Source organism: Eriocheir sinensis, chromosome 61, assembly GCF_024679095.1.
Source record: "Eriocheir sinensis breed Jianghai 21 chromosome 61, ASM2467909v1, whole genome shotgun sequence".
NCBI classification, from domain to species: Eukaryota; Metazoa; Arthropoda; class Malacostraca; order Decapoda; family Varunidae; genus Eriocheir; species Eriocheir sinensis.
The window spans coordinates 6,927,637-6,945,136 of record NC_066569.1 but is presented as its reverse complement, the minus strand read 5'-3'; the positions used below and the strand labels follow the sequence as shown (position 1 = coordinate 6,945,136).

General features: G+C 38.4%; 1 protein-coding gene and 1 long non-coding RNA gene across 3 annotated transcripts in view; both read right to left on the bottom strand.

The window, feature by feature from the left end:
* The window catches only part of LOC126986295 (capping protein inhibiting regulator of actin dynamics-like), a 46,780-nt gene that overhangs the window by 23,466 nt on the left and 5,814 nt on the right, over positions 1 to 17,500 (bottom strand). For both annotated transcript variants that reach the window (XM_050842273.1, XM_050842274.1), the window contains 2 exons: positions 14,967 to 15,003; positions 13,008 to 13,098 (listed from right to left, as the gene is read on the bottom strand). In XM_050842273.1, the coding sequence (XP_050698230.1) occupies positions 13,008 to 13,098; positions 14,967 to 15,003 (128 nt within the window). The remainder of the gene's footprint in view (positions 1 to 13,007; positions 13,099 to 14,966; positions 15,004 to 17,500) is intronic.
* LOC126986296 (uncharacterized) overlaps positions 15,011 to 17,500 on the bottom strand; it is a 4,218-nt gene continuing 1,728 nt past the window's right edge. Inside the window, exons 1-3 of the long non-coding RNA XR_007739491.1 lie at positions 17,023 to 17,500; positions 16,454 to 16,683; positions 15,011 to 16,270 (exon numbers count right to left, since the gene is read on the bottom strand). The exon at positions 17,023 to 17,500 is cut by the window's right edge and continues 1,728 nt beyond it. This is a non-coding gene — a long non-coding RNA (uncharacterized LOC126986296). The remainder of the gene's footprint in view (positions 16,271 to 16,453; positions 16,684 to 17,022) is intronic.

Sequence of the window (17,500 nt, the reverse complement as noted above, 5' to 3'; positions counted from 1 at the left end):
AAATACTAATCACGGTATAAATGAAATAAAAAAATGTATATGTTCATTAAATTTGCTTGCCGGGGTTTAATAATATGAGATAAACCTTCCTTACCATTAACAACGATAAAAAAAAACAGTTACGTTATAAAGAGTTGAATATAATGAACTGAAATATAAACGAATTGAATTTAGGATAGGATATAAATGAAAAAAAATATATATATATATGTTCACTAAATTTGTTTGCCGGGGTTTGATAATATGAGATCAACCTTCCTTACCTCTAACAACGATAAAAAAAAAACAGTTACGTTATAAAGAGTTGAATATAATGAACTGAAATATAAACGAATTGAATTTAGGATAGGATATATATGAAATAAAAAAAAAATATATGTTCACTAAATTTACGTGCCGGGGTTTGATAATATGAGATAAACCTTCCTTACCATTAACAACGAAAAAAAGAAAATCAGTTACGTTATAAAGAGTTGAATACACTGAACTGAAATATAAACGAATTGAATTTAGGATATATATGTTTACTGATTTCACTTGCTAGGGATAGATATTGTGACAAATCTTTCTTATCTTCAACAACAATATCAGTTACCGTATAAATGAATCGAACATAAATAATTTGTAATATAAATGAAGCGTTACTTCCTTTCCTTCGTTCATTTATATTTTCCATTATATTTCCTTCCTTATTTCCATTATTCCTCTCATCTCGTCCTGCCTCCCCTTCTTCGATCCTTCTTTCCTTCCTTCCTCAACAAAAATAAAAATAAAATAACTATAATATAAATGAATGAATAATATAAGTCCACTAAGTTGACCCTACAGCCGTGAGTCACCAGTAAGATACGAACCCCTTAAGAATGATTCAAACGTACCCTTCCTCTCCTCAAGGAATGTCAATAACGGTTCGAATAGCTTTTAGATGACTATTCCTTTATTATCCAATCCACTTATATTATCAGAGTTATCCCTCTTCCTCTCCCCAAACGTGACCGCAGTTTATATAACGTTGAATCTTTATCCTTTATCAAACGTAAGATGAAAAATAATGGTTCGAAGACTTTTTTTGGGAGTGTATTTTTATATTATGTAATTCAGTTATGTTATCAAAATTATCTACCTCCCCCCCCCCAAAAAAAAAAAAGTGGCCTCGGTGTAATTATTGTTGAAATCTGTCTTGTGTGAATATAATGACCATAATACAAGTAAAGTTTCGAATGTCTTTAAGAGTGTATTCCTTCCTTCCTTCTCTCCTTCTTTCCTTCCTTCTTGCCTTCCTTCACTCCCCCCTTTGTGCTATTCTTCCTTGTTTGCTTCCTTTCTTCTTCTTTTCTTTCTTCAATATGCAATGAAATTATATAAAAGTTAGGCCTCCCCCACCAAAAGGAAAGAAAGAAAGAAAATAGTAACCAAGGTGCAAGTAGTGTTGAAATCTGCATGAGAGATGAAAAAGTTTGATATGAGGATAACAAACTAAGGAAATGCAAAGGTTTATACTAATTCCCTTCCTTCGCACTCCCTAGGAAATGAAAAAGTTTGATATGAGGATAACAAACTAAGGAAATGCAAAGGTTTATATTAATTCCCTTCCTTCGCTCTCCCTAGGAAATGAAAAAGTTTGACATGAGGATAACAAACTAAGGAAATGCAAAAGTTTATATTAATTCCCTTCCTTCGCTCTGCCTAAGAAATGAAAAAGTTTGACATAAGGATAACAAACTAAGGAAATGCAAAGGTTTATACTAATTTCCTTCCTTCGCTCTGCCTAAGAAATGAAAAAGTTTAATATGAGGATAAGAAACTAAGGAAATGCAAAACTTTATATTAATTCCCTTCCCTCGCACTGCCTAAGAAATGAAAAAGTTTAATATGAGGATAAGAAACTAAGGAAATGCAAAACTTTATATTAATTCCCTTCCCTCGCTCTGCCTAAGAAATGAAAAAGTTTGACATAAAGATAACAAACTAAGGAAATGCAAAGGTTTATATTAATTCCCTTCCTTCGCTCTGCCTAAGAAATGAAAAAGTTTGACATAAGGATAACAAACTAAGGAAATGCAAAAGTTTATATTAATTCCCTTCCCTCGCTCTGCCTAAGAAATAAAAAAGTTTGACATAAGGATAACAAACTAAGGAAATGCAAAGGTTTATACTAATTCCTAAGAAATGAAAAAGTTTGACATAAGGATAACAAACTAAGGAAATGCAAAGTTTATATTAATTCCTTCCTTAAAGTTTGACATAAGGATAACAAACTAAGGAAATGCAAAGGTTTATACTAATTCCCTTCCCTCGCTCTCCCTAAGAAATGAAAAAGTTTGACATAAGGATAACAAACTAAGGAAATGCAAAAGTTTATATTAATTCCCTTCCTTCGCACTCCCTAAGAAATGAAAAAGTTTGACATAAGGATAACAAACTAAGGAAATGCAAAGGTTTATATTAATTCCCTTCCTTCGCTCTCCCTAAGAAATGAAAAAGTTTGATATGAGGATAACAAACTAAGGAAAAGCAAAGGTTTATACTAATTCCCTTCCCTCGCACTGCCTAAGAAATGAAAAAGTTTGACATAAGGATAACAAACTAAGGAAATGCAAAGGTTTATACTAATTTCCTTCCCTCGCACTGCCTAAGAAATGAAAAAGTTTAATACGAGGAATGCAAAGGTTTATATTAATTCCCTTCCTTCGCTCTGCCTAAGAAATGAAAAAGTTTGACATAAGGATAACAAACTAAGGAAATGCAAAGGCTCATACTAATTCCCTTCCCTCGCACTGCCTAACACGACGGAACATTTAGGATTCACGCCCAGCCACGAGGCCATGATCAAGTATAAGCTATGGACCCACAAATAGCTCGGCGGTTAATTACTTTCCTGGCAGCACACACCTGGACGCCCGCGGCTTTACCTGTACATGCTGATCACGGCCGAGGTAATAAAGTGTTGCGTGGTGCATTTTTATGAAGAGCCTTTGGGTAATATTCTTAAACCTTTCGGTGCCCAAGTTCACCAATTCAAGGCTTTCGTGGGAGTTTTGAGCATATCCAAGGGTAGTTTGATGACCCTGGTGGTGGTGTGGCCCTTCTTCTGTACCTTGAACCTAAAGAAACATATTTGACAAGGCTTTCGTGGGAGTTTTGAGCATAGCCAAGGGTAGTTTGATGACCCTGGTGGTAGTGTGACCCTTCTTCTGTACCTTGAACCTAAAGAAACATATTTGACAAGGCTTTCGTGGGAGTTTTGAGCATATCCAAGGGTTGTTTGATGACCCTGGTGGTAGTATGACCCTTCTTCTGTACCTTGAACCTAAAGAAACATATTTGACAAGGCTTTCGTGGGAGTTTTGAGCATATCCAAGGGTAGTTTGATGACCCTGGTGGTAGTGTGGCCCTTCTTCTGTACCTTGAACCTAAAGAAACATATTTGACAAGGCTTTCGTGGGAGTTTTGAGCATATCCAAGGGTAGTTTGATGACCCTGGTGGTAGTCTGACCCTTCTTCTGTACCTTGAGCCTAAAGAAACATATTTGACAAAGCTTTCGCGGGAGTTTTGGGAATTTCCATTGGTAGTTTGATGACGCTGGTGGTAGTGTGACCCTTCTGTACCATGAACCTAAAGAAACATATTTGACAAGGCTTTCGCGGGAGTATTGAGCATATCCAAGGGTAGTTTGATGGCTCTGGTGGTAGTTTGACCCTTCTTCTGTACCTTGAATCTAAAAACACTCATAAAAGCACCCGACTGGTCTCCTTTCTAGCCCCTTGCTACACTCGTGCCGCGCCTCCAGATCAGCGTCGCCCAATTATCGTATTAACCACATATCGTATCTATCATTTTTATGCCTCAAACTCTCGTACCTACACAAGTAACGTGAGAAAATCAAAGTTAGTGCTAAAACTGTTAAATATTGATGTGTTTCGTTCTTTGTTGTTATAGTTATCGGTCAGCAACTACGAAAATGAAATGCGATGAGTACGACAATTTGGCAACGCTGCTCCAGATGCAATAATCGATAAGGCCGCGGCGCTTAAGTTTGGCTCGCGGGGTTCATGCAGTGCGAAGGAGGAAATTATTATAGAAGTCTGCATTCCTTAGTTCGTCATTATCTTGATCATAAACTTTTTTCATTCCCTTATTTAATTGTTCTCTTCATATTAAACGGATATTTTTTTTTTAGTTCGTCAGTCTTCATGTCAACCTTTCCAATCGTTTAGCTCATCAATATCCTTGTGCTAAACTTTTTTAATTCCTTTATTTAATTGTTCTCTTCATATTAAACGGATATTTTTTTTTTAGTTCGTCATTCTCTTCATGTCAACCTTTCCAATCGTTTAGCTCATCAATATCCTTGTGCTAAACTTTTTCATTCCTCTATTTAATTGTTCTCTTCATATTAAACGGATTTTTTTTTTTTTTTTTTTTTTTTTTTTTAGTTCGTCAGTCTTCATGTCAATCTTTCCAATCGTTTAGCTCATCAATATCCTTGTGCTAAACTTTTTTCATTCCTTTATTTAATTGTTCTCTTCATATTAAACGGATATATTTTTTTTAGTTAGTCAATCTCTTCATGTCAACCTTTCCAATCGTTTAGCTCATCAATATCCTTGTGCTAAACTTTTTTTTTCTTAGTTCGTCATTCTCTTCATGTCAACCTTTCCAATCGTTTAGCTCATCAATATCCTTGTGCTAAACTTTTTTCATTCCTTTATTTAATTGTTCTCTTCATATTAAACGGATATTTTTTTTTTTAGTTTGTCAGTCTCTTCATGTCACTCTTTCAATCGTTTAGCTCATCAATATCCTTGTACTAAACTTTTTCATTCCTCTACTTCATAATTCTCTTCATATTAAATTTTTCGAGCTCCGATTTAAATTTAGTTTGCTCCCTATTTTAATCCTTGAATTGCGTATATAACTATCCCCCCCCCCCTCCGCCCCCAGAAAAAAAGAGAGACGGAGATGAGCATCGAGGCCACGCGCCGATTTAACATATTCCCCATCTTTACCTTTAACCCCTTAAATAAACAATCAGCATCGTTATTCAGTTACATAAACCAATAGACTTCTTACATAACATTAGGCACACCAATAGTTCCTACGTATTATATAAACCAACCTAATCCTTACATAAGTTCAGTGCCCAGCAAGAAGAGCAACCTCTCTCCTCCCTGACTTCACTCGCCTCAGCGTTTTTCGGCCTCAGAATCTGCCTTAAAATCCCATCTTGGCAACACGTGCATTTTTGCGTGATCGGGTTAATTAGTGGCGGCAGGTGGCGGCCAGGTGAGGGGAGAGGTGTCAGGGTGCTGCTGCCGCCTCTAGTCACCTCAGCTTGGGTTATATAATTAATTAACAGGTAGATATACTTTTGCAATTAACAGGTAGATATACTTTTGCAATTAACAGGTAGATATACTTTTGCAATTAACAGGTAGATATACTTTTGCAATTAACAGGTAGATATACTTTTGCAATTAACAGGTAGATATACTTTTGCAATTAACAGGTAGATATACTTTTGCAATTAACAGGTAGATATACTTTTGCAATTAACAGGTAGATATACTTTTGCAATTAACAGGTAGATATACTTTTGCAATTAACAGGTAGATATACTTTTGCAATTAACAGGTAGATATACTTTTTCACCTGTTTTGTGCCTTTTCGTGTTTTGTTTACTTTTGCTTCTACTTTCTTTTTTCTTTAATTCATTCATATCATTTGTCTTTCTCTTTATTTTTTTTTCGTTTTACTTTCTATGTCTTTCTTGATTCATATAATTTATCTTTCTCTTGGTTTTTTGTTCATTATTTTTTTCTTTTTACTTTCCATCTGTTTTTCTTTTATATTTCCTTCCCTCTTAATTTAACTCATTCATTCTTTATCATGATTTCTCTGTTTTTTCCTCCTCTTTTTCTCAGTTTTTCTTTCCTTTTTCGTTTTTTCTATGGCTTTCCTTTTTGCTTTTTCTCATTGATTTATAGTTTTCATTACTTCTATCTTTCTTTCTCTCTTATTTTCCTTCTTTCTCTTTCTCCTTCATTCTCTCCTCTTTCATCATTACAATCTCATATATATTCCCTTACAAGGCCTACAAACACACACACACACACACACACACACACACACACACCTATTTTGAGCACTAGGGCCAGAAGGAGAAGGAAGAGGAGGAGGAGGAGGAGGAGGAGGAGGAGGAGGAAGGAGATTAGGAAGGTGTGAGCCCCGCCTTCCAACCTTCCTTCTCCTTCATAAATTGTGTTGTTCCGTTTTGGTAGACACTGAATTATCCTTTTTTTTGTGTTTTAGGCTGTGTTAAAAGGACATGCGAAGGAAGGGAAGGAGGGAGGGAAGAATAGTAAGAGAAAGGAAGGAGGAGAGGAAAAAAGGAGGGAAGGAAAGATGAAAAGGAAAGGAAGGAAGGAATGTAGTTTTCAAGAGGAGAGGAAAAAGGAGGGAAGGAAGGAGGGAAGATGAAAGAAAGAAAGGAAGGAAGGAATGTAGTTTTTCAAGAGGAGAGGAAGAAGAACAGAAGGAAGGAAGGAAAGATGAAAAAAAGAAAGAAAGAAAGGAAAGAAGGAAGGAAGGAAGGAATAGTTTTTCAAGAGGAGAGGAAAAAGGAGAGAAGGAAGGAAGGAAAGATAAAAAAAGAAAGAAAGAAAGGAAAGAAGGAAGGAAGGAATAGTTTTTCAAGGGGAGAGGAAAAAGGAGGGAAGGAAGAAAAGAAAAATGAAAAAAAGAAAGGAAGGAAGGAAGGAATTAATCTACTCTTTCCTGGTAACAATGAAAATTATAAACAAATCCTTTAACTTCAGAATCAACATGTTTTTTTTCTGTTTGTTTGTTTTATTTAGTATTAATTATAATAATCAACAAATCGGATCATTGAAAAGTCTACGGTGTTTGTTTGTTTGTTTGCTTTTGCTTGTATCAATGAAAGTAAAGGACCAGTTAATTATATCATTTTAAAACATACATCATCGTGTTTGTTAGGTTGATTGCGATTATGGATGTGGGTATGGGGCGGGGTTGTCAAATTATCGTACTCAAAACATCGCATTCATCAGTTTCAGGGCCCAAAACTCTCCTACCCACACTGGTAACGAGATTCCAGTTAAAGTTCTCGTTAAAAACATTACTTATTGGCGTTTGTTTGCGATAGCTGTGACTCAGAAACCGGAAACTAGACGTGCTGAGTGTCTGAGTACGATAATATGGTAACCCTGGTATGGGGATAGAGGGGAAGGGGTGAGGAAGAAGAGGAAGGGCAAAGAGGGGTCAGTTAAGGAAGGGAAGAGAAGGGAAAGATAGAGGGGAAGGGATGAGGAAGAAGGGGAAGGGCAAAGAGGGATCATTGAAGGAAGGGAAAGATAGAGGAGAGATAGAGGGGAAGGGCAAAGAGGGGTCAGTGAAGGAAGGGAAGAGAAGGGAAAGATAGAGGAGAGATAGAGGGGAAGGGATGAGGAAGAAGGGGAAGGGCAAAGAGGGATCATTGAAGGAAGGGAAAGATAGAGGAGAGATAGAGGAGAAGGGCAAAGAGGGGTCAGTGAAGGAAGGGAAGAGAAGGGAAAGATAGAGGGGAAAGGAGGGGGAAATTGGGAGATATATAGCGCAAAGAATGTAAAGTTTAGGTCAGTTAAGGAAGGGAAGGGAAAGATAGAGGAGAGATAGAGGGGAAGGAAGAGGGAAAATTGGGAGATATATAGCGGAAAGAATGTAAAGTTAAGGTCAGTGAAGGAAGGGAAGGGAAAGATAGAGGAGAGATAGAGGGGAAGGAAGAGGGAAAATTGGGAGATATATAGCGCAAAGAATGTAAAGTTAAGGTCAGTGAAGGAAGGGAAGGGAAAGATAGAGGAGAGAGATAGAGGGGAAGGAAGAGGGAAAATTAGGAGATATATAGCGCAAAGAATGTAAAGTTAAGGTTGCATTTCAAAGAGTATAAACGCACGTAACATAAACAAGGCCAAAAAAACATGGAACACACCTCCTTTCAAAATATTCTTCCCGTGTCTTAAGAAAAAACAAAGAGAATATCCTTTGAGCTTAATATTCTTCCCTTGTCTTGAAGCTGAATACAAAACAACAATAACAATAACAACAACAACAATAACAGCAACAACAACAACAGTATGCAACATCAGTCTACGAAAAAAATATGTACAAAAAAAACACACCAATCCTAGAAAGAGAACCTAACCTATCTGATCATTAGTATTATCCAAAGAAAGAAAGAAAGAAAGAAAGAAAGAAAGAAAAAAGTGAGAGAGAAATAAAGAAAGGAAAGGAAAAAGAAGAAAATATGAAGTGGAGGAGGAGGAGGAGGAGGGGGGAAAAAGAAGGGAACAGAATCAAAATTTACCAAGGCGTGTGTGTGTGTGTGTGTGTGTGTGTGTGTGTGTGTGTGTGTGTGTGTGTGTTCGTAGACCTTGTAAGGGAATCAGTATGAGACTGTAATGATGAGAGACAGAGGAAAGAATGAAGGAAAGAAAGACAACCTATTTTTTGCTAAACTTAATATTATTCTCATTTATTAAGGAAACAGACAGAGAACCCAACCTTGCTAAGCCCTCCCTTCCTCCCCCTCTTCTTCCTCCCTTAATCCTTCTTCAGCAGCGGTTTGTGGAGGAGTGGAGGAGGAGGTGGAGGAGGTGGAGGCGCCGTGTGAGTAGTTTACGTTGGCTCGAGGATGTTTGGGAAAGAGATTTAGGAGGGAAGGGGGGGGAAGGAGAGGAAGAGGAAGAGGGGGAGGCATGGGAGAGAGAGGAAGAGGGTAGGGGTAGAGAAGGGAACAGGTGGAGAGAGGGGAGGAAGAAGTGGATAGAGAGGGAAAGGAAAAGGAGAAGGAAGGTATGGGGAGAAAAGGGAAGGGATGGGGAAGAAGGGAATGGGGAAAAAAGGGGTCAGGGAAGGAAGGGGAGAGAAGAGAAAGATAGAGGGAAAGGAAGGAGGAAAATTGGGAGATAAGAGGAGGAGGGAAGAGAAAGGGGAAGGGAGGGAGATAATTTGGAGATAAGAGGAGGAGGGAAGAGAAGGGGGAAGGGAGGGAGATAACTGGGAGATAGAGGAGGAGGGAAGAGAAAGGGAAGGGAGGAAGAGGAAGGGGAAAGTACAGGTAAGAAGAGAGGGGGAGAGAGGGGCAGGAGAGGAGAGGAAGAGGCGCTGGAGGGAAGGGGATGGATGGGGGAAGAAAGGGAAAGGGAAAAAGGGGTCAGGTAAGGAAGGGAAGGGAAGGGAGAAGGGATGAGGGAAGAGGGGAAAGGAAGGGGAGAGAGGGGAAGGAAGGGAGAGGCCCGATAAAGAAGGGGAAGGTAGGGGAAGAGAAGGGAAAGGTGTATGGGAGATGGGAAGGAAGGGAAGGGAGGGGGAAGAGGGGAAAGGTAGGGGAGAGAGGGGAAGGAAGGGAGAGGCCCGATAAAGAAGGGGAAGGTAGGGGAAGAGAAGGGAAAGGTGTATGGGAGATGGGAAGGAAGGGGCAGGTGCAGGGGGAAGGGAAGGGAGGGAAAGAAGGGAAGGAATGGGGAAGAAGGGGGAATGGGGAAGAAGGGAAGGAATGGGGAAGAAGGGAAGGAATGGGGAAGAGGTGCTTATTTCATTCTATTATTCATTGTCTCTTTCTTTCTTTCTTTCTTTCTTTCTTTCTTTTATCTCTTGCTTTTTTCATTCTTTCATTTTTCCTTCTTTGTTTTCCTTTCCTATTTTTGTCTTGTTTGTTTATTTCGGATTCTAATATGTTAACTTTTTTTCTTACTAACTTACTTTCTCTCTTTCTTTTTCTTTCTTAACAAATTTATCTTTACTTCATCTATTTTCTTTCTCTACCTTTGTCTTTCTACCTTTTTTCTAATTTCTTTCTTTTTCCTTTCCTATTTTCTTATTTCATTCATTCTTTTATTCATTGTCTTTCTTTCTTTCTTTCCTTTCATTCTTTCATTCTTTCCCTCTTTGTTTTCCTTTCCTATTTTTGTCTTGTTTGTCTATTTCGAATTCTAACATGTCAACTCTTTTTCTATGCATCTGAATTGTTTACTATCTCCATTTGTTTATCTTGCTTATTTATTCACACAAGGAGACAATAATTTAGCTTGAGGAATGATGCAGATTAACCTCGTAACCTAGTTGTTGTTTTTTTCTTTGTTTTTCTTTTTATTTTCTTCCTTGACAAATTTCGCTGAAGTTCACTCGTGTATTTTTTTGGCTTCACTTTCTACCTTTGTCTGATTTATCTCCTTTTACTTTCTTTGTTTATCTTTCATTCATTCTTTTATTAACTTTCTCTTTCTTTCTTGCTTAGTTTCTTTCTTTCTATCTTTCTTCACTTTATCTACTTTTGTCTCATTTCTTTCCTTCTTTTCCTTTCCTTATTTATCTTTCATTCATTCTTTATTAACTTTCTCTTTCTTTCTTGCTTACTTTCTTTCTTTCTTTCTTTCTTTCTTTCTATCTTTCTTCGCTTTATCTACTTTTGTCTAATTTCTTTCCTTCTTTTCCTTTCCTTATTTATCTTTCATTCATTCTTTATTAACTTTCTCTTTCTTTCTTGCTTAGTTTCTTTCTTTCTTTCTCTCTTTCTTTCTTTCTATCTTTCTTCGCTTTATCTACCTCTCTCATTTCTTTCCTTCTTTTCCTTTCCTTATTTATCTTTCATTCATTCTTTATTAACTTTCTCTTTCTTCCTTGCTTACTTTCTCTCTTTCTTTCTTTCTTGACAAATTTATCTTTACTTCATTTCTGTTGTTTATCTTTCTCTTTCTTTCCTCTTTTCCCATTTCTTTCTTTCTTTTTCCTTTCCTATTTCCTTATTTCATTCATTCTTTTATTCATTCTCTTTCTTTCTTTCTTTCTTTCATCTCTCGCTTTTTTCGCCTTTGTCTCTTTTTTTTCTTACAGTATTAGATGACTACCTTGAGAGAGAGAGAGAGAGAGAGAGAGAGAGAGAGAGAGAGAGAGAGAGAGAGAGAGAGAGAGAGAGAGAGAGAGAAGTATTACTGGTTTCGTCCTCTCTCTCTATCTCTCTCTCTCTCTCTCTGCGCGCGTTCCTCCTCACCTTAGCTCTCAAGTTTATAGTCCTTTTCTCTCTCTCTCTCTCTCTCTATCTCTCTCTCTCAATGTCAGAATTCAATACTTTATAATACTCTCAAGATTCGTGGCGCCAGAGAGAGAGAGAGAGAGAGAGAGAGAGAGAGAGAGAGAGAGAGAGAATATGCATTAGATTTTAAAGAATTCCACGTCTATATAATTTTACTGTTGTCGAGGGGAGGATAATGTGTGTGTGTGTGTGTGTGTGTGTGTGTGTGTGTGTGTGTGTGTGTGTGTGTGTGTGTGTGTGTGTGTGTGTGTGTGTGCGCCACGTGCCATCCTTCCTTCATCAGTCAAGGTTCATAATAATAAGTTTTTGGTGTTGAATTTAAGCCTTAGTGACGGACGAGGAGGAGGAGGAGGAGGAGGAGGAGGAAGAGGAGGAAACAGAAGGAGAGAGGAAAGAAAATTGATGACAGGGATTATCTATATTAGGAAGAAGAGAAGAGAAGGAATAAAAAAGGAGGAGGAGGAAGAAGAGGAGGAGGAGGAGGAGACAACAGGAGGAGAGAGGAATTTCATGACAGGAAGGGATTATCTAAATTAGGAAGAGGAGAAAGGAAGAAGAAATAAAATAAAAAGAATGAAGGAAAGATAAAAATAAGAGAAGGAGGAGGAGGAGGAGGAAGAGGAACTAAAAGAAGAAAGAGAAATAGAGATGGGAAGTGAAGATCTGAATGAGGAAGAAGAGAAAGGGAGAATTAGGAAAGGGGAGGAAAGAAGAATGAAAGAAGGAAGGACAAACAGATAATGGTGGAGGAGGAGGAGGAGAAGGAAGAAAAACAAAGAGAGGAAAGAGAAATAGTGAGAGAAAGTGATGATCTATATAAGGAAGAAGAGAGAGGGAGAATTAAGAGAGGGGAGGAAATAAGAAAGGAGGAGGAGGAGGAGGAGCAGGAGGAGGAAAGAGAACAAAGAGTGGATGGAGGAACAATGGCAAGAAACGATGAAGTAAATATTGAAATAGAAGAAAAGGGAATAGAAGAAAAAATGAAAGAAAGATTGTGAGAAAGAAAAATAAAGAAAAGAAGGAAAAAAGAATAAAAAAACGTAAGAAAAGAAATGGAAAGGAAAATTGATAGAAAAAGAGAATTAAGAAGAGAGAGAGAGAGAGAGAGAGAGAGAGAGAGAGAGAGAGAGAGAGAGAGAGAGAGAGAGAGAGAGAGAGAGAGAGAGAGAGAGAGAGAACCATCAAGTATAAACACCGTAAAAGATCTAATAAACAAACAGGTACCAAGATAAACAAACAAACAATTTCTGAACCTCCTCGTGTGACCTTGAAGCGACTCGTGACCTAGATTCTGCGGCGTTGACCTTTTTTTTTATATTTTTTTCTTTTTTTCTCATTTCTCTTTTTATTTTATCAATGTTTTTTTCTTCTTTTTCTTCTCATTTCTCTTTTTTATTTATTTCATCTACGTTTTTTTTCTTTTTTTTCTCATTTCTCTTCTTTTTTTCGTTTTTTCTCATTTCTCTTTATTATATATTTTATCTAGTTTTTTTCTTTTTTTCTTCTTTATTTTTGTTTCTTCCTCCTATTTCGTTTTCCTCTATCTCTCATTTATCTTCTTTGTCTTATTTTTTTTTGTCTTATTCCTTCTACATATTCGCTTCTTTTTTTTGTTTTTTTTTATTTCGTATTTATTTTATTTTGTCTATTTCTTCATTTTCTCTTTATTTTTCTTTCTGAAATTTCTTCGATACATTCTTTTCTTCTGCTATTTCTCTCATTTGTCTTCTTTATTTCCCTATTTTTATTTATCTTGTTTTTTTATGTTTGTTTTCTTTCTTTTTTTGTAGAATGTAGGTCTAGGATGAGAGAGAGAGAGAGAGAGAGAGAGAGAGAGAGAGAGAGAGAGAGAACACACTGGTACACCATATTCCTCTACTACTACTACTACTACTACTACTACTACTCTCTTCTCACCTGCCAATCTCCTTCTTCAGGTCGTAGAAATCCCTCATATCATCCTCTTCATTCACTTCGATGTTGCGTGGTGGGAAGGGCGGCGGGAGCTCTGGAAGGAAGGGAGGGAGACAAACTGAGTAATTGAAGTAGTGAGGTTGAGTTTGTGAGGTTGAGGTGGGGGTTAAGTTAGTGGTGATTGTGTTAGTGGGGGTTGAGTTAGTGAGGTTGAGGTGGGGGTTAAGTTAGTGGTGATTGTGTTAGTGGGGGTTGAGCTAGTGGGGTTGAGGTGGGGGTTAAGTTAGTGGGGGTTGAGTTAGCTGGGTTAAGTTAGTAGGGGTAGGGTTAATGGGGTTGAAATGGGGTTTAGGTTAGTGGTGATTGTGTTAGGGGGCTTAAGTTGGTGTGGGTTGAGGTAGTGGGGTTGAGGTGGGGGTTAGGTTAGTGGTGATTGTGTTAGTGGGGGTTGAGTTGGTTGGGGTTGGGTTAGTGGGGTTGAGGTGGGGGTTAGGTTAGTGGTGATTGTGTTAGTGGGGGTTGAGTTGGTTGGGGTTGGGTTAATGGGGTTGAGGTGGGGGTTAGGTTAATGGTGATTGTGTTAGGGGGGGGTTTAGTTGGTAGGGGTTGAGTTAGTGAGGGTTGAGATAGTGGAGGTTGAGTTGGTGGGCTCTTTTTTACAGCAAAGAAAGCAGTTCAGGAGCAGTAAGTAGCGGGGTTTTTTTTTCTTTAATATTGCTTTCTTTTTTTTACGCCCTTGAACTGTCTCCTTTGCTGTAAAAAAAAAAGTTCAAGGGCAAAAACAAATGAAAACAAAAGAGGCCTTCTATAGTCACTGCTTCTATAAAAGGAAGTATAGATAAATGGCCATAAGAAAAAGAGGTCAGTTCCTTGATACTCCTCTCTTGAAGTTTGTGGGTTGAGTTCGTCGAGGTACAGTTAGTGAGGGTTAGTGGGGGGTTGAGTTAGTGGGGGTTGAGTTTGGGTTTGATTTTCTGGGGATTAAGTTCAAAAAGTGTGTCTCAACTAAAACTACCTACAACTACCTCAACCTAACTTCCTAAGACTTAAATGCAAGGGATGAGGGGAAATCACTGAAGAATGGAATACAGCTTAGGGTCAAATTCTTAAACATATCGGCCCCCAAGTACACATATTTGGCATAGCTTTTTAAAGGAAGAGTGGAGAAGGTCGCTGAAGAATGGAGTCCAGCTTGGGGTAAAATTCTTAAACATATTGGCGCTCAAGTACAATATTTGGCATAGCTTAAAGGCAGAGGGGAGAAGGTTACTGAACTCTAAGAGGGAAGTAGAGCATATAGTAGTCTTAAAACAGGTAGCGGGGAGAGGGAAGGGACAAGAGGGAAGGGAAGGGAGGGAGATATAACAGGATAAGAGGAAGGGAAGAGGGGAGAAGGCCACTGAACTATGAGAGGGGAGTGTAACATAGTAGTCGTAAGAGATAGTGAGTAGAGAGACGGGACAAGAGGAGGAGGAGGAGGAGGAGGAGGGGAGATAACTGAATGAGAGGAAGGGGAGGAGAGAAGATGGGCGAGTAGCAGGCGTAGGGGAAGAGCGGAAAAGGTCACTGAACTCAAAAGGTGAATAGAGTAGAGGTGTTGCGTCCACTAATCCCACCGCTGCCACCATTTATGTTTGCTGTTGTCCGGCTAGCATTTGTTTGTTTTTCGTTATGTTAATTAGGCTCGCGCTGGGTTACCTCACTATCCAGAACTAAAAGCACAGTTAAGATGGAAAATAGGTCAGGTTAGCCGGCTTTTATATTTCTTGTTATTTGTTTTTGTTTTTTATCCTTGAACTGCCTCCTTATCTATAAAAAAATAAACAGAAAAATACTGAAGTTTGTGTTTTGGTTGGCTTGGTAAGGTGTGTGTGTGTGTGTGTGTGTGTGTGTGTGTGTGTGTGTGTGTGTGTGTGTGTGTGTGTACAGGTGTTCTAATTAGTCAGGTACCCCCTCACTCACCTCCCACCGGCTCCTTTTCGTCCACCAGGATCATCTTCTGCTCGTAGACACACACGCAGAGGAGAAAAAGAGAAGCGTTAATGACTGTCATAATAAGAGTAATGATGACGATAATGATAACAATGGTGATGATGATGATGATGGTGGTGGTGGTGGTTGTAATGGGGTATGATTATATATTCGGCATCCATGCAGTGGTCTCGATCCAACAAATTTTTCAGGGCTATCTCTCATTATTTACCTGTAATTCTCTTCAGTAACACTTACGAATACTAACAAGGCAGATTAATTTTCTCCTCGTTGATCTTTTCAGTGGCACATACTAATACAAACACAACATTCATTCTCTTCATATATATAATTTGAACGGTTGCTAATACTATAAGTCTTCCAAATATGTCGAGGGCGGTCTGGCGTAGGCTCCCATGGGTCCTTTCCTCCCCTCTGCTCTGCCACACAGTCCCAACACCTATCTCTTCCTCTCATATGTAAGCTATAGGTAACATATGAGAGGAAAAAATAGGTGTTGGGACTGTGTGGCAGAGCAGAGGGGAGAAATGGATCTGTGGGTGCCAACGCCAAAACGGACTCGACAATTTGGTTTCACTATAACACAACATTCCTTTCCTTCATAAAGTTTAAACGAATACTAATTTGGTTTCACTATAACATAACATTCCTTTCCTTCATAAAGTTTAAACGAATACTAATTTGGTTTCACTATAACACAACATTCCTTTCCTTCATAAAGTTTAAACCACTACGAACACTAACATAACATTCCTTTTCTTCACTTAACTCACTGCTATTACTAACGCATTCCTTCTATTCACATAACTTTAGACATTACTCATACTAAAACAACAGTTCCTCATCAATCCCTTCAGTGTCACTAATACTAACACAGCATTCCTTCTCTTTACACAAGTGACCTCTAATACCAACACAACAGTTCTTCTGCTCATAAATCCCTTCAGTGCCACTCACTAATACTACCACAGCATTCCGTCTCTTCACACAAGTCACTGCTAATACCAACACAACTTCTCGCCTCTTCACACTGCTAGTACACAATATCCATTCATTTCACATAACTCCCACTATTACTAACACAACAGTTCCCTTCACCAATATCTTCAATGTCTCGTACTAATTCTAACACAGCATTCCCTCTCATCACAGAACAAACATTACTTATCAACACGACAGCTCTCCTCTTCACATACCTCACTGCTGGGGCACAACATTCATTCATTTCACGTAACTCCCACTATTACTAACACAACAGTTCTCTTCACCAGTACCTTCAATGTCACATACTAACTCTAACACAGCATTCCCTCTCATCACAGAACAGACATTACTTAATTACTTATCAACACGACAGCTCTCCTCTTCACATACCTCACTGCTGGGGCACAACATTCATTCATTTCACGTAACTTTAGACATTATCATACTAACACAACAGTTCTCTTCACCAGTACCTTCAATGTCACATACTAACTCTAACACAGCATTCCCTCTCATCACAGAACAGACATTACTTATCAACACGACAGCTCTCCTCTTCACATACCTCACTGCTGGGGCACAACATTCATTCATTCCACGTAACTCCCACTATTACTAACACAACAGTCCTCTTCATCAATATCTTCAATGTCACATACTAACTCTAACACAGCATTCCCTCTCATCACAGAACAGACATTACCTATCACGCGACAGCTCTCCTCTTCACATACCTCACTGCTGGGGGACAAGATTCCTTCATTTCAAACAACTCCCACTATTACTAACACAACAGTTCTCTTCACCAGTACCTTCAATGTCACAGACTATCTCTAACACAGCATTCCCTCTCATCACAGAACAAACATTACCTATCAACACGACAGCTCTCCTCTTCACATACCTCACTGCTGGGGGACAAGATTCCTTCATTTCAAACAACTCCTACTATTACTAACACACCAGTTCTCTTCACCAGTACCTTCAATGTCACATACTAATTCTAACACAGCATTCCCTCTCATCACAGAACAAACATTACTTATCAACACGACAGCTCTCCTCTTCACATACCTCACTGCTGGGGGACAAGATTCCTTCATTTCAAACAAATCCTACTGTTACTAATACAATAGTTCTCTTCACCAGTATCTTCATTGTCACGTACTAATTCTAACACAGCATCTCCTTTCATCACATAAATCACATAACGGACATTACTTATCAACACAACACTTCTTCTTTTCACATACCTCACTGCTATAGTCCGTTTCATTCCGTCTGTCCACTCGCGAACGTAGATGTGGCACCTGCGCATTGTTAGTTCGTGATTGCGTGAAGATCAATTTAATATTTTCAGTGATATATTTGAATGTTTGTATACAAAAAAAAAAAAAAAAACTCAAGTCATCTCATATGAACCGCAAGCAGGAGATTTGCATCGATAATCTACCATACAAGCACACGAAGGAACAACTTGTATATCAAACAGTATAGTCTGATCATACTTGAACGACCTA